Source organism: Helobdella robusta (assembly GCF_000326865.2).
Source record: "Helobdella robusta unplaced genomic scaffold HELROscaffold_33, whole genome shotgun sequence".
In the NCBI taxonomy this organism is placed as follows: Eukaryota; Metazoa; Annelida; class Clitellata; order Rhynchobdellida; family Glossiphoniidae; genus Helobdella; species Helobdella robusta.
The window spans coordinates 1,918,267-1,944,568 of NW_008704623.1; the positions used below are offsets into that span (position 1 = coordinate 1,918,267).

A 26,302-nucleotide genomic window follows, 5' to 3' on the forward strand; every position below is an offset into this window, starting at 1 on the left:
ATCACTATAATTATTATAGATGACATTGTTGTTGTTGTTGCTTGTTACATTGGTGCAGTCTGACTCCTCTTGCATGCTGCATTCGTAGCAAGAAATCAAAGGATAGTCGAGTAGCAGCCTCATTGATGATGATAACGATCCTGATGGAATTATGATGATGATGATGACGGTGGTGGTAGTGATGATAGTATTCATGATGGTAATGGTGATGATGGTGGTGTTGGTGGTAATGATGATGATTTCGTTGACAAAAAGTATTAATTATTATCGATCGATGTTTCTATTATTAATTCAAAAAAGTAGAACCTCGCCAAAGATAAACTCATGAGCCTATCTATATATATAGAAAGATAAAAAGAGAGAGAATGAGAGAGAAAAGAGAGAGAGAGAGAAAGAGTAAAATAAATATAAATAAATATAATTTTTGTTTGCTGGTTGTTTAAGTTTGAGAAAATGTTGTCAAATTTTTATCCCAACGTATTTAATAATTTTCCATTTGAAGTTTGGACTTTGAGTGGGGATGATGATGATGACGATGATGACAACAACAACAACAACAATAATAATTATTATTATTATTATTATTATTATTATCTGTGTCGAAAACTCTGGGACCGAAAATTTCGAGCCCCCAGGAAAAATGTGACACCTAACACTTATAATAATTTTGTTGATATTTTGTTGTCGCTGTCGGTGAGGGTGTTTTTCATTTTAGAATATGCATCTTTAACTCGGTTAGCAAGATATAACAACGACAAATTGTTTATTATGAATTGATTTATAACTGCATCTCTTCGTTTCGACATTGGAAAAGTTTTAACAACAATTTGAAAGATAAAATTAATAATAATAATAATAATAATAATAATGACAACAAAGAACAACAAACCATAGATGATAAATAGAGTGATGGAATCTTGCGTAGTCAACAAACTATAGATAATAAATTCTAAACAACAGGGTGTTAATTGGGTCCACAACGAATCAATAAACAATGGACCATAGATAATAAATAATAGACAGAGTCCATTGAATTGAGTCTATGAATAATTAATAAGTAATAAACCATAGATAATAAATACAAAACAAACAAGGCGATATTTGAGGAATAATCGCAGTTTTCCTACTGTCAGACCTTGCACTTCCGCTAAATATTTTCGCGAAATGATGAATATCGAATTGAAAAAAAGAATTCGCGACTACTTTTTCTGTGGTAGTAGTAGCAGTAGTAGTAGTAGTGACAACAGTAGTAGTAGTAGTAGTAGTGGTGGTAGTCGTACTAGTAGTAGTAGTATCAGTTGTTGAAGTATTATAGAGCAAATATCTATCGATGAACCAATCATAAATGTTCGCATTGATTATGTTAATTAGGTCAACGTCATCATCCAGTGGCTGGTCGAGAATTTTATTGTGGGTGGAGCTTGCATAATTAATAGGTTTACGTTCTGTGGTTATGAATAAACTGCAGTAAATTATTTGCTGCTGTTGCCGTTGCGTCCATTTAAATTTTATTTGTTCTTGGGTTGAAATGAATCGCAAATATTCTTTGTTGCTTTTGATGACGTCATTAGTTATTCTTCTCAAATCTATGTATTTAATTTTTTTGTTGCAGAGCGGAAATGTGCATTGGCATTCAATTTTGATGTTGATGTTGTTGATGTCATTGTTGTTGTTGTTGTTGCTGCTGATGACGTCAAAAGTGTTGATGTTGTTGTTGCTACTAGCTCCCAGACAACCTTTCTGAAGGGCAAACATACCTACAAATTAAATCCAACAATAAATTTTTAAATGTTACATTAGTTTTATTGTATTATTAACGTTATCACATAACATCAACAGACCTTACATCAACATTATGGTAATATTATTACATTAACATCATCGTACCTAGGTGGAACTGCAATCCGACAAAGCAGCTGTCGTATTCAGGGTCTCCGCACAAATCAAGACCATTCTTATAGCCGCACATTTCATCATAATTCATAATGACGTCATCGTCGTTGTTGTTGTTGTTGATGATGTTGTTTTTGTTGTTGTTGTAGTTTGTAAAAGTGAAATAGCATTTGTTACAGCCCATAGTCGCGTGTCCTTCAGCTTTGTTGTTGCAGCAACTAAAAAACATCAGCCCTACTAAAAAAAGAGTTGATGTTGCTGTCATACACATGTTCTTACATATGTTATCATAAGCCTTGTTGCTGTTATGATTGTTATTTTACTATAATTGTTATTATTATTTTTTTTGATGGTCCGGTTAAACTTCTTTAAATTGAGCAGGTAAGTCCAATGCGTTATACGGATAGTTAGGTACTGAAACTTCTAACTGTAAATAAAATTATTTTATTAATAATAACAATAATAATAATGATATTATTATTATTATAACTATAAGCAAATTCAGTTAAAAACAAACACAGTAAATGGATTTTGGTTAGTGTGAAAAAAATTCCTATCATTAAAATTGATAAACAGTGCTTTTACTTGTGTGAAAGGATTGCCGTGCCTGCCTTGCAGAAGTATCGTATCGTTTCCAGTTGTATTTGTATCGTTTCGAATTGTACCGTATCGTATCGTTTCGCATTGTTTTTGTATTTATATGCTAGCTTATTGCATTGTATCGCGTACAGGTATAAAATCACCGTTACTAATTTTACCACAGATCCGGGAAACAAGTTACAAGCCCGACATCTGATGAAAGTTTGCTAAAAAAAAGTTTCCAAATCGCGCGCTACATAAATGCTGACGACCAAGACGACAAAGTGGTAGTGACGACAACGACGACGATGACGACGACGATGATGATGATGATGATTGTTTCAAAAAACTTTATAAATGGCTGACTTAGCGCGCGCCTCTGCTGCATTTATTCCTGTTTGAATCCACTTTAATTCGAATAAATACACCATATAATAATAATAGTAATATAAATAATAATATTAAAAATAATAATAATAATATAATAATAATAATAATAATAATAATAACGACAACAATAACGACAATAATAATAAAAATAAGATAAAGGCAACCATAATTATTCCGACAATCATTAATTTATTAACTCCAGAAAAATCTCAATTTCAGTAGGATTCTCTCTCTTTAAAGTTCATCAGACTTCAGAGGTTTGTATGATATAAACGTCACATGGAACAAATTTATAATTACTAATTTAATATTAATAAAAATACTATAAATAATAATAATAATAATTTCTATTATTTATAATACTGACGACGACGATGATGATGGTGATGACGATGATGATGATAGTGATGACGTTGATAATGATATGATAATGATCTAGCTAATAGCCAAAAAGATGGCGACGATGATGAAGATCATCATCTTCTGTTTCGCACTCTTGCAACATTCGTTGGCTGAGGTTCGTTATCACTATAATTATTATTATTTATTATTTTTATTTATTATTATTTGTTAATATTAGTTGTAGTAGTAATAGAAGTAGTAGTAGCGGAAGTAGTAATAGTGGTAGCTACATCAACGGCAGCAGTAGCAGTAGTAGCAGCATTACTTGTGTCGGTAGTTGTAGTAGAAGTAGTATTATAATCATCATCATTACAATCATTGAATCGTTACAATCATCGTCTATGTCATCGTCATCATCATCATCATCGTCAAAAATTGTCACTAAACGAATCAAAGACACTAAGCCGTCTGATCAAGCGAAAAAATCTTATTTATAACGAGCTTTCCCATTGGCTGGTTGATTGCCATTTATAAATAAAACCGTTTGCTATTGGTGATCAAATGCCGTACATTTAAAACCCTGCTTTTCTATTGGTTAAAGAGATTTTTTATATTTTTGGTTGAATGCCATTTATAGATAAAACCGTTTGCTATTGGTGGATTAAATGCTGTACGTTAAAATAAATCCCCTTTTTTCATTGGTTGACGAGTTGAAGGAAATTTTTATTCTATGTTACAATGATTTTTTAATGGTTTCGATTTATAACCCTGTTTTTTATTGGTCAGTTCAAATGCGTTTGTTTTTAACGCTTATTTTTATTGGTTGACATTAATAACTTCTTTCTCTCTCTCTCTCTCTCTCTCCTCTCTCTCTCTCTCTCTCTATCTGTCTGTTCTTCCATCTGTTACTCCCCTCCTCTCTCTCTTCCTCCATCTCTTGCTCTCTCTTTCTCTTTATAATACAACACGCTTTCCAATTGGCTGGGAGGCTTCAATTTATTTATTACCAGCTTTACTATTGGCTATTTGAGTGTCATTGGTTTCAGAGATGTTCTGATTAATGCCTTAGATAAATATTCGCTGATGCTTCCATTTAGATTCTTTGGTGTTACGCACGCACGTGTGGGACTGTATGTATGTGTGTGTGTGTGTATGTCTATGTAAGTGTGTGTGCATATGTGTGTGCGTGTGTGGTATACTCTGTGCAAAATTAAGAATAAATGTATGTATTGGAAATGTGGTTATCTTTTTTTAATTTTTTTTAATGTCCATTCATCCGGTTGTCAAAACATTTGCCATTCACTCGCTCATTCATTCATTCGTTCATTCATTCATTCATTCGTTCATTCATTCATTCGTTCATTCATTCATTCGTTCATTCATTCATTCATTCGTTCATTCATTCATTCGTTCATTCATTCATTCATCTATCCGCTCTCATTTCATGGGATCAAAAAGGCATAACTTACTTTCATATCTATGTAAATGTGGATGTTTTAAACTTATATAGCGCAAACATTTTTTGTATATTTTTAAAGCGCTTAACTTTTTACTTTCGTCTGATTTTATGGGGCTTAACCTTTTATTGCCTTTCCATTTTCTAGCGCTTAATTTTTTGTGTTTGAACATTTTGCGAGGATATCATGAGAATGAACATTTCAGCAGGGCGATTGATGTTATCAAAAAACACCACGTCTCTATGTGAGCGTGTGCTGGTGTGTGTGTGTGAGTGTATAGATACAGTAAGCTGAAAAAATTGACCAAGATTTTTGGCAAAAGTGAACCTTGAGCTATTTCGGCGTTGGACAGCCTCCAAATGTTTGTCTCGCCATTATAGAAACCCTCTCAAAAAAAACTTTCTTTGCCAAAAAGAGTTGTTCCAATTCTGATGAATGCTTTCCGAGATACCAGCCTACAAAGGTTTGAACATCAACCATACATTTACGGACTGATTTTCATGTTTTATCAACTTAATTTTGAAGCATTTATGCAAGTTGGTAGATGGCAGGTATATTTTGAAGTATGTTTTATCTACCTAAAAAAGAAATGTAAAAAGTCCCCTGATGGACAAAGGAGGATCATTGAATGACTGATTCATCCACCCATCCATTTTCACCCATCCATTTATTCGTTCATTCATTCAGAGGAGAGACCAAGACTACATACTGAATGGATTGTTCAGAGATATATATCAAGGTTTCATAACATTATTATTTATTATCATTATTTATTGTTATTTTCATTATTATTATTATTATTATTATTATTACCATAGCTCCGCCCCCAATCCAGTCACCGATTCCAATCCACTGCGGCAAATCCAAGTACCACAGCCACCACCGTTCGCTATATGGCGAAGGCACATCCATGAAATTCCCTAAAATTAGTAAGAGAATCGTTGGGGGCCAGGTTAGTGAATCAGGAGAATGGCCGTGGCTGGTCAGTATGCAGTTGAGGTTTGAAAACAACACTGTCACTCACATGTGCGGCGGATCTCTTATATCTGATCTTTGGGTCCTGTCTGCTGCCCATTGTTTCGAGTTGGTCTATTTCGTTTGCCGTCCAGTGCTTTTTGGACTGTTTATTAATCTACGTAATCGCTATAATCATAACAATAATCATCATCAGCAGCATCATCATCATCAGCATCATCACCACCACCGACCGACAGGAAGTCCTCGGCGCCATTTTTATCGAACAACCCACGTGATTGGACGGTTAGAATTGGTGAGCACTTCATGTTCGAGGATGGCGACGAACAAGACGAGGTGGAAGTCAGCAAGATCATCTTCAACCACAACAGGGACTGCTGCTCCGGTCGGTCCCGTCTCAGTTTTATTCATATTATTTTTATTCATATTATTATTCTTCATATTATTATTATTGAAGTGGCCTACTTTAAAAATGCGTTTTTGGGAGTAAGTTTTAATCAATCAATGAAACAAACAATCAAACAGCAAACACGTACACGCATACACACCTTTTCTCCCTTACATACACATTCTTTCTCTCTCTCTCTCTCTCTCTCTCTCACACATACACACACACACACACTCTTTCTTTTTTTCTCTCTCACACACACGCACACACACACACACACCGAAACAGAAAACCGCACGACGGAATACGACATCGTCTTAATAAAGTTAGCGAGACCCGTAAAACTGAACGAAGTCGTGAACGTTGTTTGTCTTCCGGGCTACAATGAGCCCTTGAAGCCAGGGACCCCCTGTTTGGCAGCAGGGTGGGGTCACATGGAAGAAAGTTTGTATGGGGGGAGGGGTAATTTTGACCCTTTTCCTGTTTTCTCTTTCTCTCAATCCTAAACAAAAATCAAAACTTCTCCAAAGGAAATGATGAATGAATGCAATACTTTAAAATTTGAATCGAAGCTAGTATTGTAGGTGCGCAGTGCAGTTATTTATGAAAATAATAATTAGTCTACGGCTCACTCAATCAATCATTCACTTTCATTCATTCACCTATTTTTTCACTAATTCATTCATTTACAAATTTACCTGGTTTTTAATTTACTAATTCGCTTGTACACTTACAACCAAAATCAGAATATTAAAACAAAATTTGTCTCCAAACGCCAGAGGGCCAGATCTCGGAGACGGTTAGGCACGTGTTAGTACACACGATCGACAACGACTTGTGCAGTACGTGGTACACCAGTTTGGAGAAGGGGTTCCAGGAGCTGACGGACAACATGCTGTGCGCTGGCGAGGAAGATGGCGGGAAAGATGCGTGCCAGGTGAATTAACGAATGAATGTGAATTAATAAATTAATTAATAGATGAATGAATGAGTGAATTAATAAATTAATTAGTGGATGAACGAATGAGTGAATGATTGAGCGAGTGACTGTTATGTCGGAGAAGACGGACCTAAAGATGCTCGTCACATTATATACACAGGTCAAGTGAATGAATTGTTGGACGAATGAGTGAATTAATTCATTAATAAATGAATGAACTTAATGAACGATTAATAGAATGAATAAAATAATTATGAAAAACTAACCAACTCAGCCGAAAACATCCAACCAAAATATAATATTGAAACATACTTTTTGGCAAATCCTACAAAAACAATAACATTAAATAGTAAGGTACTTTAATGTAAGTCATCACAAAATACAACAACAACATCCTTCATCACCAGTACGACTCTGGCGGCCCCCTGGTGCATTATAACGAGCAAGAAGACAGATGGATCGTATTCGGTATCGTCAGTAACGGATACGGATGTGCCAGATCCCGATATCCCGGTATTTATACCCGGGTATCGTCATTCATTCCGTGGATCGAAAAAACCGTTAAATTCGAGTAATCGGTACTAGCTGGATGTACCGTGAAGATGAAGAAGTGAGAGTGACAAAATGATGAATGAATGAAGATTAATAAATGAAAATGATGGAGTGAAGTGAGTTTAAAGGAAATGAACTTATCGAGTGTGAATGAATGATGAACGAGAATGATTGAGTGACAATGGGAATGAATGAATGAATGAGTAATAGAAAGATTGGTTAAATAAAATCGTGAAAACGATAGAAGGAATGAAGGTATGAAAATGAATACGGATTGACGGAAGGATATAGAAAGATTTTAGACTTGAAGATGATATGGTAATAACTGATGAATGTGATGAATACGAAACATTTGATCAAATAATTAAGTTGATGCTTCATTATGATTAAAAAAAATTATCACAAACAATCAACATTAGAATCGACATTAAATTGCGTTGTAATAAAAATGGCATTTCTGTTTTGCTGTCTTTGTGAAATTCTCTCTGGAACAAATCATAAATAGATGCAACACTTTAAAAACATTCATTCATTCAATCAATCAATCAATCAATCAATCAATCAATCAATCAATCAATCAATCAATCAATCAATCAATCAATCAATCAATCAATCAATCAATCAATCATTCACTCTCATAATAACCAGTCACATTACAAATGAACTAAAAACCACAAGTCTAATTCATTTTATTCAAAATGTCAACAGTATTTTTTAAAACTTAACGCAACTACATCAATCAATTTATAATTTGTTGGAACGAACGTATAAAAACGACTGAATAAATTAGAAAAAGAATAAAATGGATGAATGAATGAATGGTCGATTGAATGAATGATTGAATGTGTAAATGAATGTGTGTACATATGAATGAATGAATGATACAGAAAACAAACTTTGAAAGAATTAAAGTGTAAGAATGAACGAAAACAACTTTTAAACCCACTAGAAAAACATTTGAAACTGTTCAACATCGATCAATTAAAATTAAAAGTGATTAAAAACATTTTTTTAAAACAAAATAAATAATAACATTTTTCTCTACCAAATTCATATTTTATAATTTAAACTTTCATCAATTCATCAACCAATAAAAAGAGACCTCCAATATTTCAAACCAGCCACTCAGAGATTTCCAATATTTCAAGCCAGTCAATAAGGGATCTCCAATATTTCAAACCAGCCAACGAGAAATCGCGAATATTTCAAACCAGCCAATAGGAAACCTTTAATATTTAAAAACAGCCAATCAACCGTGGGCAGCATCATCTTCAACAAAATCTTGCGCCTCTTCTTGACTGACACACTCAACATGGCTCACCTGTGCAATTGTAAGTTATTATATTATAATTTAATTATTATAGTTTTTAAAAAAACATTTTTTAACTTTTCATTCAAAATTCAGTAACTTTGGGCTGAGAAAAGCGAAAATGACAACAAAAAGTGATTATTATCTTTAGTTTCTAATTTGTATTTTAGAAAATTTGAATATAATTATGAATATAATTATGAATATAATCATGAATATAACTATACAACCTTGTTTCTGAACTTGACCCCGTAGAACTTGTCTGCATGCTCCAGTAGTTCTGGCCTGAAGGTCGTCGTGATGAATTGTGCATCTTTGCTCAATATGTGAATCATTTCTGCAGTGAGTGAATGAATGAATGAATGAATGGATGGATGGATGGATGAGTGAATTATTGGTAAATGAAAAAATAATAGAGATGGATTGGCTATTGAATAAATGAACAGAAAAGCAAGTGACAAATTATTGGATGAATGAATGTTTGACGGATAAAAAATAGACGCATTATTGGATGAATAAAATTAATGAATGAAAAAAATGAATGAACGACTGAATGAAAGAAAGAAAGAATGATCGATTGAAAAAAATAAGGACAAACAGCAAATAAGAACAAATAAGCAATCCACACGGCCAGCCAACCAATCACAAACATGTTCTTCAGCCAGCCAGCCAATCACAACCGACCAACCAGCAACAGCCTTCCTGTGATCTGAGTCGAGAGCCTGATCAATTTCATCAAAGAGATAGAAAGGGGCCGGGTCACACTTTTGAATGGCAAATATCAAAGTTAGAGCAACCAATGATTTCTGACCTCCGCTCAGCTGTTTCATATCTCTCATCTCGGCGTTTTGACCAGTAAATGAAACCTAGGAAATGAATGAAATTTTTATAATTCACTCATTCATATACTTTATTCATTCATTCATGCATTTCTTCATCCAACCATCAAACAATTAAACAAACAAACAAACGAACGAACAAGAACCTTAATAAGGATACCACTGAACTGATCAGAGAACGGATTTTTTTCTTGAGTACCATCATTTTCATCATCATCCTAATCACAAATGAATGAATGAATGAATGAATGATGGATAACGAATGATGGATGATAGGTAAAAAGATGATAGATGTACAAATGATAGATAGGTAGATAATCAATGATATCACGCATGAACGTTAAAGCCCTTACATGAATATCAAAGAAAAATAATAAACTTTATAAGTTAGAGCACATGAATATTAATGAGACCACATGAATATTAATGAGACCGCATGAATATTAATAAGAGCAAGTAACCAAACTGACCTCATTATTACCACCAAGGTCGTCTCGTTTCATAATTAGAACAGCATGACCAGACGGGACCAAAGATTTGAAAATTTCGGTGAAATATTTCGATACCTGGACGGTTATTGGATGGAAAAGGATAACTCGAATCAATTATTATTAATTAATTGGTTAATTAATTAATTAATTAAAGAATTAGTTGGTTAATTAATTACATAAGAAATTTTAAAACATGTAACATGTCAGTAACGAGAGTACGCCACACTAAAAACAACAAACACACAACAACAACAACAGCAACGCAACAACAACAAACACCTGTTTAAAAGTTAGCTGAAGTGCCTCGAACTTCCTCTGGTCGAGGTGATATATGAGGTCAAGAATGGACTGGTGGTCTCGAGTTAGCTCTTCGCGACGAGTGATCAACTTCTCCTTCTGCTCCGAGAAGCTTATGAATTGATCGAGGGCTTTTTTATTTACGTGGCTGTACTTCTTAAGTTCCTCGGTGCAGGTCTCCAGCTTTTTAAAGAGCTGTTTGTCGTTGGGAGAATGAGTGGGTATCATTATCAGTATCATTATCATTAGCATCATCATCATCACAACCATCATCATTAACATCGTCACGAATATCATCGTTACAGCCATTGGGTGATTGAGTTTGTTGGTTGAGTATTGTGTAGTTATCATCATCGTCATCTTCTTCATCGCCATCACAATCATCATCATTACCATCATCGCCATCACAATCATCACCACCTGTTTGCTCTGCAAGTCCTGATACTTATCAAATGCGTCGCCAGGCAATGATCCCAATTCTCTTATCTTCTTCAGGCATTCTTCTTTCTATCATTTCATTCATCCATCCAACCATCCGGGAATGAACGAGTGAATGAATGATTGATTGAGTGAATGCGTGAACATTGTGGATACGTTACAGAGAATGTTTGATTGAATGAACATGAGAATAAATCAAGAAACAAATTTTAAATGAACAAACTGATTCTAAGTCAACCAATCATTCATTCATTCATTCATTCATTCATTCATTCATTCATTCATTCATTCATCCATTCATTCATCCATCCATCCAACCTTTTTCAAGAGCAAACTCTGCTTGTTCGTCATCTTCTCTAGTTCCTTCGTGTCTTCGTTTATCTTCTCTTGGTGCTCCCTCTCGATATTCTTCCACATCTCCAGACTCTTCAGCATCTCCCTGTGCTCCTGGGCGCATCTATCTACCTGGCCGTCCAGTTCTGTGATTGGTTGGCGGGGAAAATGAATGAACGAAAGAATGAAACTGCGAATGAATGAAGGAGTGGTTAAATGGAAGGATGGATGGCGATATATGAGGCAATGAGTGAATGAACGAATGAATAAGAGTAAAGCACCTTTGACATTCTGTAAAGCTTCTGAGTGTCTTCTGTTAATCGTGTCTAGATCCACTTTTTGCAATTCCAGCTTCTGTTTCCTGTCAACCAAACCAATCAATCAACCAACCAAACAATCAACCAATCAATCAGTCAACCAACCAACCAACCAACCTATCGACATTCGTCATCTCCTGCAGATCAGTCTGCAGTCTTTCCAACTTCTTCAACAAATTATTCTCCAACATCAACTCCAATCTATTTTTCTCCGTCTCCAACTACATAGAAAAATAATAAAATAATAAAGTTATAACTATTTATAAGTGCATCTAGCCAATCAAAACACCACATGCTTTATTATTACCTGGTCCGTAATAATACTTATTAAGGACCAGGCCAATCAGAACGCCATATTTGTGTGCCTCCAGCCAATCACAACTCACTTTGACTCTCATATTGAGGGCTTCTTTATTCTCATTTGTCAGTTGTTGGATGAGGTCATTCAACCTATCCACCTCCTTCTGGTCGTCAACTGTCAACTGGGATAGCATGTCGGTGCCTATTTACGATTCAAAATAATAATAATTATTATTATAATTAATTATAATTGTAAAAATTATAATTAATTATACGACCTAATTCATTGTTGAAGGACGTGGCTGAAGTTTTCATGGATTCCAGGCAGGCCTGTAAGCTCGCTAAACTCCTTTCCTGAGATGTGATTGGTTGGTTGATTGATGGTTGTTCATTACGTGATTGGTTGATGGTTATTTATTAGGGATGCACCGAAAAGTGAATTTGCACGCATTGTCAAATAGTTGGTTCATTCACTATTCAACCAAAGTCCAAAGCTGGATACCAAAAAATCCAAAAATTTTTTTTAAATTTAATTTTTTTGCAATGAAAAAGAAGCACTGGAGAAACACATTCTGCAGTTTGAATAACGAATTTCCGCCAAATTTTCAGTTTAAAAAAAAACAACATTACTCATTTGAATAGGTTGAAAATATGAATTTATGTTTAAAAACAAGTTTTAAATTAGTAATTTTATAATATTTATTATTATTATTATTACTTTTGGAGCCCTGGAAGTTTCGATTCTTTGGGCCTCTTCCTTGTTCATTCTCAGATCAGCTCTCATCTTATCATATATATCCCTGTTTGTGATTGGTTCATTCAAAATTCAATGCAACGTGATTGGTCAGTTGAAATTTGTCATACATTTATGTGGTTATATAGTTACAGAATTGAGTCAAATGGAGGACTGAATTGTGATTGGTTGGATAAAAAAGAGTTGAGCAAGAGATGGAATGTGGTTTATTTGTTACAAAATTAGTTTAATGACAGGCGAGTTTGTTGAAAATTAAATTAAATTAAAAATAAATAGACATGGGCATGAATATCTGAGTCTGTCTGTATGTCTAACTTGTTCTTGCTATTCTTAGTCTCGGTCCTCTGCATCTCGCTCACCAATTGGTTGATGTCAGACTCAAGGGGTGGAGTCACAATGAGGTCAAGGTCATATTATATTCTCATCAGTACATCATCATCGTCATCATCATCGTCGTCGTCAACAACAACTAATCCTTACCCTAACCCAACAACATATACGTCATCACCATCATCATCATTATCAACAACAACGTCATCATTATCATCATCGTCATCATCATCATCATCATCATCATGACAAGTAGGGGAAGGATATCTTGTAGTTTCAGCTTGTGAGCGTCATACTCTCTCTCCTGCACCTGCAAACTCCTTAGACTCTCCAACTTTCCTGGATGAATGAATGAATGAGTGAATGAATGAATGAGTGAATGAATGAATGAATGAGTGAATGAATGAATAAATAAATGAATGAATGAATGAATGAATGAATGAACAAGTGTGAACGTATTACAAACGAACGAACGAAAGAAAGAACGAAAAAAATAAAACAAATCAATGAACGAACAAAAGGAAGGAACAAACAGATAAAAGAATAAAAAACCTCTTTGCAACTCGAGTCTTGATTTTCTAGTGTCGTAATAGCCACCAGTCAGCGCTCCTCTGCGACTCACCTGATCACCTGGAGTCATGATAATCATAATCATAATAATAATAAATATAAATAATAAAAAACAAATAATAACAATCATAAATAGCAATAACAATAACAATATATATAAATATTATGAACAGCAGAAGCCAGCCAACCATCAAGAGTGATGCAGTCCAAGTTCTGCGTCCTAGCAATCTGAGTTGCAACCTCCATGCTCCTATTAATTATTATAATTATTATTTTAAATTATTACTCATTATTATTATTATTATTTATTATTATTATTTATTATTATCTATTATTATTTATTATTATTTATTATTATTATTTAGTTTTTGAATAGTAAATGGTACGAGGAGTGCGTGGGTGATATAAAATTTATTAATTCATTTATTGAATTTATTCACTCACTCACTCACTCACTCACTGTCTAATTCGTAAATTCATTCATTCATTCATTCAATCGTTCATTCATTCATTAATTCAATCGTTCATTAATTCATTCATTCAATCGTTCATTCATTCATTCAACCTGCATATAAGAGTTTTGCTGAAGACATGTTTGATGGCTCTATCGTATTTCGGTTCGTATGTCAACTTTTCAATCATGGGTATGGCATCCTGATTTTGATTGGTTGATTGTGTGATTGGCTGATTACGTGATTGGCTGATTGTGATTGGCTGATTGATTGTGATTGGTTGATTGATTGGTGGACTATGTGACTGATTATTTGATCAATTTATCGACTGACTACAAGTTAATTGGTTGCTTATGTGTGGTTAGTTTGTTGATTGAATTAGTATTTTATTCACTGGTCATTTTGAGTGGGTTGATTGAGCACCATCACCATCATCATCATCATCATCGCCACTACTACCATAACCACAATCATCATCATCACCATCATCGCCACTACTACCATGACCACAATCATCATCATCATCATCATCATCGCCACTACTACCATGACCACAATCATCATCATCATCATCATCGCCACTACTACCATGACCACAATCATCATCATCATCATCGCCACTACTACCATGACCACAATCATCATCATCATCGCCACTACTACCATGACCACAATCATCATCATCATCATCACAACTCACGCTGGTTTCGGGATAGTAAGTCTCCTGGACTTCCAACCTATTCAACGGCATGAACGTTATCTCACCAGGCAATCTCAGCCTATAATTATTATTTATTACTATTGTTATTATTATTGTTATATATTGATATTGATAATTATTATTCATAAATATCCAACTTACCGGTTCATTTCTTGAAGAATCTTCGTACCGGTCCTATCATTATCCACAATGTGGTGGAACAATCTGGTGAACACACATCATTATCATCACCACCATTATCATCATCAAAATCACCTCTATTGTCATCATCACCATCACCACCATTATGACAACATCATCATCACCACCACCATCATCATCACCACCACCATCATCATCACCACCATCGTCATCATCATCATCATCATCACCACCACCTATTTCCGGCCGTGACTTCGACGGCCGTGAAGAAGGTCTTGTCGCACTCGAAGTTCTCGATGAGCGTCCCGAAGTATCCATCGACAACCTCCTGGTACTTCTTGTTGTCCTGGAAGAACTGCAGGACCCTCTGGATGCTGTCTATGCCGTTCAGCAGGGCCTGTTGTGGGATGGGGGGCGGGTGGGCTGACAATTGATCGATCGATCAATCAATCAATCATTCAATCGATCAATCAATCAATCGATCGATCGATCGATCAATCAATCAATGAACCTTTCCAGTTATAGATCTAAGGGCCTGCTCTTTCTTATTGAGGTCCTCCTTCAGTGAACTTATCTGCTGCTGCATCGTGCTCTCAATTCGCCACAGGTTGCTTGGTTGGTTGGTTGATTGATAAATTGATTGATTGGTGGATGGATTGGTTGAAACTAATTAAATAACCAACCGACAGACAAGCAGATCGTATTGGTGGACTGATTATAAATGGGTGGACAGCCTTATTAATGATTTGATTCAAACAACCAACCAACCGACCAACTAATCATCAATCAGTCAACCATCTACCGGTCAATCAATCAATCAATCAACTAATCAATCAATCAACCGATCAATGAACCAACTTTCTTTCGTTCTGCTTAGCATCTTTCTGCTTCTTCATCTCGTAGAATGACTTATTGTTCGTATCAATAACTCCCTTGTGCACCTCAATCTTCTCAGCCACACTCTAAATAATTATCAGAAATTATTTTAACGCGTGCTAATAATTACCGTTCATTAATATGCAAATATGTTAATGAGGTAGACATATTGTTTGCTTACAGCAATGTCAATGTCCAGCTGTTTGGCTTTCTTTTGGTCATTTTCTAGATCCTCTTTTAGCCTAAATTTTTTCAAAATTTTATAAACTGATTCAATCATTTATAATTTTATAGCAACAAACCAACTAATCCTAATCAGCCAACCGATCAGCCACAGACCAATCAGCCACACAACCAGCCAGCCAATCACAAGCCACCCAGCCAATCACAAGCCACCCACCTAATGATCTGTTCCTCCTTATCAGCTATGGCCTTATTTATCATCTTCAACTCCTTGAGAATCCACTTATCCCTCTCTTCTCGACTCTGGAACTGACTTCCTCTGCCTTGTTTTGCATACAGTTCCTTCCGACGTTGCTCGTTCAGAGCTAGTCTGTTGGTGAGAACATACACACACAGATACATACACACACACATACACACGCACGCACCTACACATACATATGCACGAGTGAGTTACAGTATGTAACAGCGGTCACAAAATAGGGATGTACTTTTGAAATTTTTACGCGAGACAGCATTCTCGAGAGACATACATTTCATATTTTATTTACGCACTTTATAAATCTCGACGACGACGACGATGATGATAACAACAACAATAATAATAACAATAATAATTAATAATAATAATAATTAATAATAATAATAATAATGGGATAAAAGAAGCTTTGTCGTCAGCCGGACATACTGGGCAGCTGCTGATTCCTCTTTGTGTCGCTCCTTTTCGAACTGCGGGCAGATGTCATCCAGCTGTTCCTTCGTTCTTTCAATCTTTTCCTTCAACTTCTGAATTTCTATTTCCATTTTTTTCTGTATGTGTGTGTGTGTGTATGTGTACATCCATGTGTGTGTCTGTGTGTGTGTGTGTGTGTGTGTGTGTGTGTGTGTACACCCATGAGTGTATGTGTGTGTAGCCAATGCGGAAAAATTAACCAATATATCAATCTTTCAATCGCTTAATCATTCCTTTACTTAATTACTCAATCAATCAATCAATCAAACATCCAACCAACAAATCAACCAATCAACCAATAACCAACCAACCAACCAACCAACCCTAACCCTCCAACCAACCCTAACCCTCTAACCAACCGACCGACCGACTAACCTTGCTACTGAAATCTCCCTCCAGTTCATCTTGCATATCCTTAACATTCAACTCCAATTTGGCCTTCTGCTTCGTCAAGTCCTGCAACTCACCGACCAAAGACTCTTTTTCATCGATTAATTCTTGCAATTTCGTCTTTTTCTCTCTGATATCTTTGGTGACAGTCTGTAGGGATATGTGTGTGTGTGTGTATGTTTAATGTATATGTGCGTGTACACACAAACAAACAAACATGCATACGAACATTCAAATACACATACAAATAAACATGCATACAAACAAGCATACATACTCTAATTTTGTCACTGGCTTCTTGTTGGGCATTCCTCAATTTTGTTGATTCGGATCCACTTTTCTCCCTCTTCTCTTGCAACTTTTCAAGTGAAATTTTTAATGGAATTATGAATAAGCATACTAATGAAATCATGAATAAACATGAATAAATATGCATATTAATGAAATTATGAATAGACATGCACATTCAACTGTGCACATTCAAACAAATAGAGTAAAATTATACAAAGTATAAATGGTTAAGACTGGCTTGCTATGCACACCATTCATTAATGCATTCTGTTTAATAATGATTTAAAAAATAATATTAAATAATAATGATGATGATGATGATGATGATGACCTCATCAAGTTTCCTCTTAGTGTCCTGTAGTTCGCGATCGTGAATGGTGTACTCGAGACCTCTGATTGGTTGGAAATTTAATTAGCACATATTAGAAAGTTTTTCATTGGTTGGGAAAGTGGGTAATATTTAAAATATTTGATCAATCAATCGACTGATGAATTTATCAAACAAGCAACCAATCGACCAACAAATCAATCAACCAGTCAACCAATGAATCAATCAACCAATCAAACAAACCGTCTCTGTTTATCTAATTTCTGATAAGCTTTTAACTCTTCTTTTTCGCCTTCCAGCTTAGCTAGACGTTCATTTATGTACTTCAAAAGTTCTTCAATCTTTTCGCACTTGCCCTCTGGTGATTGGGGACGAAATTTTAATTTTTTTTCTAATTTTTTCATTTACAAACTTTGATATTTATTCATAACACTGCTACTAATAATGTTTAGAATAAAATTGTAACTATTACCAACAATAATAATAATAATATTATAATTATAATAATTAATTATAGGTGAAAGAATTTTCAATGAAAAATAAATAATTAGACCAGACAGACCTGTCTCTCTCAATATAATTTTGCTTTCTTCTTTTCTTTCATCATAAACCCTGGTTCCTTTATTGAATGAAAGAATGAGTGAATGTGCGTATGAATGAATGAACGAATGTGTGAATGAATGAATGAAAGTTAAAAGAATGAATGAATGAGTAAATGTGTGAATGAATGTGAAAATGTATGTGTGAATAATGAATAAATTATGTTAATTACTAGCCTGCAACTTCTCTTAAAAGTTTCAACCTCTGCTGATCTGTGGCTGTAGCCATCTGAGTTATCTATAATATTAATTAAAAAGAAGCAAATATATGGTAAAATCTATAGGTGCTAAAAAACAAAAGTGAAAGTAACTTTAAAGAGTGAAAGTGAAACTAACTTTTCCTTGCTTAACAATGTAGTAAGGATTGCTTCGAGAAAACCCAGCTGTCTCCAGTAAATTCATTACATCTGTTTTCCTTGTAAAAATCAGGGAAGGAATTGAAAATAATTATCCATCACCGTCATCAATAAAGACAGGCTAACAAATATAATAATTTAGGTTAATCTGGATTATGAAACTCAAGAAGCAAGTCTAGATAATAATCTAAACATGACTCAATAAAATGTAATTAATCAATTAGTTTAAGTTATCTGGCAGAAATACTAACGTCACCATCTTCTTATCTAGAAAATATTGGTCCTTTTTGGAACCTATTACCCTCCTCAATGTAACCTCTTCCTTTTCTATCTGCATGATTCCATTTATTTATTTTTCTACTTATTTTCTATTTCAAACAAATCATTATTTATTCACACAAAAACACACACACAAACACACACACACAACAAAAACTACACTTACAGGAATCCTATTATCAGAATTGTCAAAGATGATCTCGACGAACGCTGAAATGACTCGGGGTCCAGTGCCTTCATGCAGAAGGGCCTGTCTCTGATCTTCCCTCAAATGACTAAACTCGTCAGAAAGAACAAACTGGATAGCTAAAATTAGGAAAACAGGGATGTACCAATTGAGAAAGTAAGGTTAAAGATGTGTGATGTTAGGAAAACTAAAATTAAGTTGAAAATGTACTTATTTATTAAGAAAGTTTAATTATAAATCTAGGGTATCTAACAAGTAACTACAGAGTTAGTGTTCAGTTAAATTAAGTTAAAATTTAGAGATGTTATTATTTTTGAATTTAGAGCTAAAAATTTTTTTTTAAATAAATATTTAATATTCTAATGTTAATTGTTAATTAAACCTACCGTAGAAAAAATTGCTTTTTCCTGATCCATTCCTTCCCACTGAAAAAACAAAATTATAAATTATGAAGCTTTCGTAATTACATTTTGTATATAAATTTTAAAACAAATTTAAATAAAAAAGCAATTAATTATGAAATAAACTAAATTTAAATTAATTAAATTAAACTAGAAACAGAGAGTTCCTACCAATAACATTGTGCCTGGGACTGAACGGCTCCACGACCGTCTGATCACGATAGCTTCTAAAACCTTGAATAATAACCTACGAGATTAAAAATTGCGGCCGTTAGTAAGGTCTCACTAATCAATTAGTTCACTAATCAAATTACAACAACAGGCATCGGATCAGACATCCACACCAACAAAATATCCAGAATGAAAAAATCCGAACCTGTTTGATGTGCATCGTTCGTTGTTGAAACAGTTGCGACAAGCGATCGAATTATTAAAATATTATTAAATTCGATCGGCAATGTCCTAATTTCACTAATTTTCACCTAAAACGTTTATTTGAAAAAAAAATTATGTTTATTGCCGCGACGCCGTGTTGACTTTTAGTTTTTTGTTGTGATTACAAATTGTTGTAAATTTAAAAGAGCTAAAAGACCAAATGTATAAACTATATACTTCAAGTGTTTGAAACAAAAAATTAACGGTTTAAAAGAAAAAATTGAATCATAAAACTTTAAATATAATAAAATTAATTCAAATAATACATTTTTTTATTTGAAAAACTAGGTACAATAGGTTTAAAGAATTGTTTTGATTAAGAAAATGAAATCCGCTTTTGTATCATTCATATTTTGTGCTTTCAAATAGATTGTGATTATGCTTGTTGTTGATGATGTTAAAAATGATGATGATGATGACGACGATGATGACGACGATGATGACGATGATGCTGCTGCTGCAGATCATGATGAGGATGAAGATGTTTCAATAAAAAATTTCCCGTTGTTTAATTAATCTCGTAAAATCTCATTTCTTAAAAATGACCAGATAGGAGAATGAAATTAGCGCGTTAATAAAAATTTTTGGAAAAAAAAATGAGGTAAGGAAGGGTATGGTGGAAGGAGTGAATGAATGAATGATAAATAAAGGAATGAATAAATAATTGAAAAAACGAACTAAGGAACGAATGAATGAATGAAGACAAAGAAAAGAAGATGTATGAATGAAATGAATGAATGACCGATCGAATGTATTAAATTATAAATATATATTTCAACGTATAAACATTTGAATGAATGAAAGAAGAAACAAATGAATGAACAAGTAAGTGAATGAATGAATGAATGAATTAACGAACGAACGAACGAACCAACCAAGTGGACCAACTGTTTATTCTGGCGCCATTAGTAACATGCAAAAAATAGCTGAACAAATTAATAATAATAAAGATAATTATGACAATAATAATTATAATTATAAACAATGATAAATATAGGCGTATGAACATTTTTAGTAAAAATGAATTCAAAAATTTCATCATGTAAAAGTAATCTGAATATTTCTCTTTTTAGCTCTTCTCATATTACCCCCTTTCTCTCTCTCACTCTCTCTCTTTCTCCTTCTCTATCTTTTCTTTTTCTTTTGTTTCTTTTTCTCTTTTCTGTCCGTCTCTTTTTTTTCTCTACCTACCTAGTTCTCTCTCTCTCTCTCTTTCTCTCTCTCTCTCTCTCTCTCTCTCTCCAGCCGTCGTTACCATGGAAGCAGCAGTTTTTGAGCCACATTTTGTTGACAACGCTTTTTAATAAATTGCTTTGTTTCCTGAGTCAGTGTTTCTTTTGTAACGGACCGATGGATGGATGAATGGATGAATGGATGGATGGATGGATGGATGGATGGATGGATGGATGGATGGATGGATGGATGGATGGATGGATTGATGGATGGATGGACGGATGGATGGATGGACGGACGGACGGATGGATGGATGGATGGATGGATGGATGGATGGATGGATGGATGGATGGATGGATGGATGGACGGACGGATGGATGGATGGATGGATGGATGGATGGATGGATGGATGGACGGACGGACAGACAAATGGATGGATGGATGGAAAAAAGCTGGAGAATAATGAAAAGGACTAAAGAGAGAGTAAAAAAGAAGAGAGAGAAAAAGTGTTGTAACAGTTTTATTGTGGTAGTCGCAGTAACATTTGTAGAAGAAGTAGTACCAACAGCAGTATCAGTAGTGATGGCACTAATAAAAACTTGAATAAATAACATGTTTGTATGTGTATGTGTGTGTTTGTGTGTGTGTATGTGTGTGTTTGTGTGTGTGTGTGTGGTTGTATGAATGCGTGGGAGTTTCGGTGCGTGCTAATACATGCAATCAGACATTGAAAATTTCTTTAATAGACAGGTTTGAATGACGAATTATAATTCATTCACGAAGAAAGAAATTTATTTTTTCTCTTTGGGTTTTTTTGTTTGTTTCTATGTTTTTTCATATTTATTTGTCTGTGGTGACGCATTTACAGTCTATGATAATAATTTTTTAATGTTGTTTTGTACTGACAGCAATGTATCCACAAAACTATGGCTTTCCATCTTTTCATTTGTAACAATCAACAAGCCAGAAACTGTTTTTAAGCATTTTTTTTCAAAAAAACAGACCCTGAAAATATCAAAAAAAATATTAAATTAACAATGGCACATGTCGACCAGGTGGCAAACAAAATTGTTTTTAAATCAAAAAATAATAAAATTCATTAAAAATGTAAAGTTCTGCTCGCCATTAATTCCATTTTAAAGTACAGCAGTCTGATTAGCTAGTATCGTGTCACATCTCTCTTACGTCACATTCTAGAAATTATTTCACCACTCCAACGTAACGTCATGCACGTAAATTTTTATAGCGCATATATACTTCCGCATATTACTCTAGCGCTTCACCGTTAGATCACATTCTCATGAAATATTCCAGCACATCCTTTTTTATTACGTCACAACTTTTATTATTTTGTCACATCTCTCTGACGTCAAACAAGCACTTACTAGTTCACAATCATCATCATCATCAGCCTCGATACAACAATCATCATCATCATCACGTCACACGCACACGCACGCACGCACGCACACGCACACAAAAATAGCTCAATACATGCCGCTCTTGATATAGCGATTAGAATACCCAAGACTATTATAGAAACTGACCTTGACCTTGAAACAAAGCCTCTTTAATTCATTTCGAAACTGCCTAGCACACGCGCAATAGACGAAAAAATTAACCGCGAAGTTTAGAACATGCGAGAACTGGAAGAGTTTGCTCATATTATGCAGGTTGACACGCGCCATGTCGAAGATGTCACAGAAGAGGTACATGACTTTGACGACGTTGTGGGGTAGGTTGAGAAGGACCGTCAGACTTGAGAGGGTCAGCAGCATTTTGGCTGTTCTCAGCTGACTACCATCTGATTTGATGCTGTGCTTCATGTGTTTGTTGGCGAGGTGGTTGCTGCTGGTTGGGATTGTCTTTGCTATGGTGTTGTTGCTGTTGTTGTTGTTGGTGTTGTTGATGTTGTTGTTACTGATACTAATGTTGTTGCTGTTTTTGTTGTTGTTGTTGTTGTAATGAAATTTATTACTGAAAGTTGTTGATGCAGGCGGCATGAATTGCGATCTACATAAATTCATTAATCTAGCATTAGTCATCCTCTCTAGTTTATCGTTTTTTGTACAACAAATTTTGTTGTTGATGTTGTTGTTGATGTTGTTGCTGTTGTTGTTGTTGATGTTGTTTCTGTTGATGTTGCTGGCAAATTTTATCTTCATAGTTGGCGGGATGTACATAAATTCATTAACTTTCGTCGATGTGTGTTTATGTCTGATGCACATTGCTGTCGTTGCTGTTGTTGTTGCTGTTGTTGTTGGTGTTGTTGTTGACGCAGCTGCTGATGATGACGGTGTAAATGATGATGATGTTATTGTTGTTGTTGTTGTTGCTGTTGTTGCTATTATTAATTGAAAGCCATGTTTCCGATTGCACTGCGTGAGTTCATTAGCAGAATTAAAAATGTGCTCAGAAAGTTCGATTGGTTTTTTGTTTTTGTTGTCGTTGTTGAAGTTGTTGTTGTTGATGATGTTGTTGTTGACGTTGTTGTCAGCGGCAAAGTCAAAACAACTAGTTGACGATTTTATATAAGCTTGTTTTTTTGGTTGTTGTTGATGTTGTTGTTGCTGATGTTGTTGTTGCTGATGTTGTTGTTGTTGTTGATGATGTTGTAGTTGATGTTGTAGTTGATGTTGTAGTTGATGTTGTAAATGTTGATGAAGTTGTTTTGTTTGTTCGTTTCGACGGTTACTCTTTCGCGGAAATGTATTGGCCTGGTTGCACGTGATGTGGCTAATGGGTCTGCTGACGATGACGTCATTGTTGTTGTTGTTGTTTAGGATGTTGTTGTCGTCATTGTTGTTGTTTAGAATGTTGTTGTCGTTGTTGTTATTGTATTTGCAGGGTTTATTGTGGTGATGGTAATTGTTGTAGACGGGCGGTCGTTTGCTAAGCGGATGTTGTTTTTTCGAAAGAATAAAGTTGTTGTTGTTATTATTATTGTAGTTGTTGTTGCTGCTGCTGTTGTTGTTGTTATTGTTATTATAAATATTGTTGTTGTTGTAGCTATGAAAATTATCGAAGACATGTTTTTTTGTTGAGGTTGATGGCATCATTTCAATATTTCTACTACCACAGCCGTCGTCATCATTATCAGCAGCAGCAGCAGTAGAAGCAGCAGCAGTAGCAGCTGTAGCAGCAATAGCAGCATGATCATAACAATAATAATCATAATAATAATAATAATCATTCATCGAATGACAACCTCTAAAATTTAATTTTACACCTTTGTTTTTATACCTCTTATTATTACAGATATAAGTTTTGTAGAATTTGTTGCTATTGTAATTTATGTTATTGTTGTTATTGTCGTTATTAATGTTATTGATGTTGTTGTTGTTGTTGTTGTTGCTACACCTGCAATTAACAGCATGGTTATAGTGAACGTTTTTGGAACTGGAGTATTTGTAATACAACCTGCTATCATATACCTCCTTCCCAATCTGCCTATGGCGTTGGTATTTTTTTATTTTCACAACAATACCGGCGTTCAATACGAATACCAGAACCGTCGGTATAGCACAGGAGAGAACCGTATCTATGCCGGTAATTATTTTGAAGTTGATCGCCTCGAGAGCCGGTACGCACATGAAGTAATAATCCATAATCATCATGGTGCGATAGTTCCAGAGGGAATGGATGTTAAAAAAGACGGAACATAATATCGTCACCGTGACGGTATAGAGAGCTTTTTGGCGAGTGCAAAGAACATCTTTGAGGAGTGGTACTTTTACAGTGATGTACCTTTCTGCGGTAAAACTAACAACACTCCAGGCGGCGATGAACTCGCAAATTCGGTATAAAAATGACGTAATAGGACATACGCATTGACTGACTAAGAAGGAGAATCCTAAAATGCGATCCAACCAAGTAAATGACATTGCTATCAGGTAGAGAATGTTACCAAACGATAGAACCGCCAAATACAGACTCGATGTTATCCGGTTGAGATGCGTTGTTGAGAATACCGATAGAGACAGTACATTACCGATTATGCCGACGATTATCACGATCGGATTGAGGTAAGTTTCGAGAAAACTGACTAACGGTTCGAATGTCAATTCGCCCTGTAGCTGTATGTAAGCTGATATGTTACTGACGTTAAAGTGGAATAATGATAGGTTGAAGAAATCCATTTTTGTTGTTATTAATATTATTATTAACTTATTATTATTATTAACTTATTATTATTATTGTTGTTGTTGTTGTTGACGTTGTTGTTGATGTTGAAGTTGTTGTTGTTGATGTTGAAGTTGTTGTTGTTGATGTTGAAGTTGATGATGTTGAAGTTGTTGTTGTTGATGTTGATGGTTTTCTCGATAATGTCTACCTGGGATGAAATAAGAAATCTACTTTTGTGAGCTTTAATATACCAAAAAAAGTTAATAAAAATATTTTAAAAAATAAATTTAGCTAGCGCTTCATAAAACGTTTGAATGCACGCGTCGTCAATCAATTATAGGTATTTCCTTCATTTATTTTTCAATTCAGTGTAAACTGAAGACACATCTTCATGCCTGTTAAATCTTGAGTGAAAGGAATTTTTGCAATAAAAGGCAGCTGTAGTAGCAGTAGTAGTAGCAGTAGTAGTAGCAGTAGTAGTAGCAGTAGTAGTAGCAGTAGTAGTAGTAGTAGCAGTAGTAGTAGCAGCAGTAGTAGTAGTAGCAGTAGTAGTAGCAGTAGTAGTAGCAGTAGTAGTAGTAGCAGTTAGTTGCGGTTAAAATTTTACTTGGTCAAAACTATTTTGCATGTCAAAAATATCATGTTTGACACGAAGCTGTCAACTATAATAGTAATAACAACATCATTAATAATAATAATAATAACAATAATAATAATAATGACGATGAATAATATTAATTTAAAACAGTTGAAAAATCTAAAAATAATATTTGCGACAAGGTGGATTAAAATTCCGAGACATGAGAGAAAAAAATGAATTTTATAAAATATACCACTAAATAAATAAATAAATAAATAATCATAATAATCATAATGCACAACTGATTTTCTATCTTCAAAAGATTATTTAAGTTGCGAATGAAATATTTAACGTGTGTGAAAGAAAATAATATGCATAATAAAATAATAATAATAATAGATGAAACTAAAAAAGTTAACTAGAAAAATGAAACTTTTAAGAACACGGTACTCTCTGAAATGTTTATTTTATTGTCAAAAATTTGAACGAAAGAAAGAATAATCGAATGAATGGATGGACAGATGAATGGAAGAATAGTGAATGAATGAACGAATGACG

General features: G+C 34.5%; 4 protein-coding genes across 4 annotated transcripts in view; 1 reads left to right on the plus strand and 3 right to left on the minus strand.

Annotated features, from left to right (window-relative positions):
- The window catches only part of HELRODRAFT_192500 (hypothetical protein), a 3,586-nt gene extending 1,467 nt beyond the window's left edge, over window positions 1–2,119 (minus strand). Inside the window, exons 1-4 of the mRNA XM_009022880.1 lie at window positions 1,888–2,119; window positions 1,564–1,757; window positions 1,281–1,392; window positions 49–140 (exon numbers count right to left, since the gene is read on the minus strand). Of these exons, the coding sequence (XP_009021128.1) occupies window positions 49–140; window positions 1,281–1,392; window positions 1,564–1,757; window positions 1,888–2,077 (588 nt within the window). The 5' untranslated portion in view covers window positions 2,078–2,119. The remainder of the gene's footprint in view (window positions 1–48; window positions 141–1,280; window positions 1,393–1,563; window positions 1,758–1,887) is intronic.
- A 3,452-nt stretch (window positions 2,120–5,571) lies between these two features.
- Window positions 5,572–7,539, plus strand: HELRODRAFT_157319 (hypothetical protein; the record flags this gene model as incomplete). Its single annotated transcript, XM_009022881.1, has 5 exons — window positions 5,572–5,744; window positions 5,876–6,021; window positions 6,313–6,468; window positions 6,804–6,961; window positions 7,372–7,539. The coding sequence occupies 5 exons, from the start codon at window positions 5,572–5,574 to the stop codon at window positions 7,537–7,539; spliced, it is 801 nt and encodes a 266-aa protein (XP_009021129.1).
- A 1,226-nt stretch (window positions 7,540–8,765) lies between these two features.
- Window positions 8,766–19,822, minus strand: HELRODRAFT_157320 (hypothetical protein; the record flags this gene model as incomplete). The annotated part of the gene is made up of 38 exons (XM_009022882.1): window positions 8,766–8,837; window positions 9,056–9,162; window positions 9,514–9,691; window positions 9,811–9,882; window positions 10,135–10,230; window positions 10,435–10,647; window positions 10,873–10,959; window positions 11,209–11,369; window positions 11,505–11,584; window positions 11,658–11,761; window positions 11,927–12,042; window positions 12,119–12,194; window positions 12,559–12,640; window positions 12,910–12,971; window positions 13,175–13,263; window positions 13,477–13,554; window positions 13,683–13,744; window positions 14,060–14,148; window positions 14,647–14,725; window positions 14,809–14,871; window positions 15,045–15,205; window positions 15,320–15,419; window positions 15,667–15,770; window positions 15,866–15,926; window positions 16,085–16,237; window positions 16,556–16,677; window positions 16,976–17,140; window positions 17,268–17,348; window positions 17,613–17,673; window positions 17,853–17,967; window positions 18,172–18,228; window positions 18,393–18,486; window positions 18,545–18,623; window positions 18,816–18,895; window positions 19,010–19,149; window positions 19,417–19,455; window positions 19,603–19,678; window positions 19,808–19,822. The coding sequence occupies 38 exons, from the start codon at window positions 19,820–19,822 to the stop codon at window positions 8,766–8,768; spliced, it is 3,669 nt and encodes a 1,222-aa protein (XP_009021130.1).
- A 4,858-nt stretch (window positions 19,823–24,680) lies between these two features.
- HELRODRAFT_82642 (hypothetical protein) lies at window positions 24,681–25,178 on the minus strand (the record flags this gene model as incomplete). Its single annotated transcript, XM_009022883.1, has 1 exon — window positions 24,681–25,178. A coding segment is annotated over one exon (498 nt), but the record flags the coding sequence as incomplete, so codon positions are not given.
- Window positions 25,179–26,302: the final 1,124 nt, after the last annotated feature.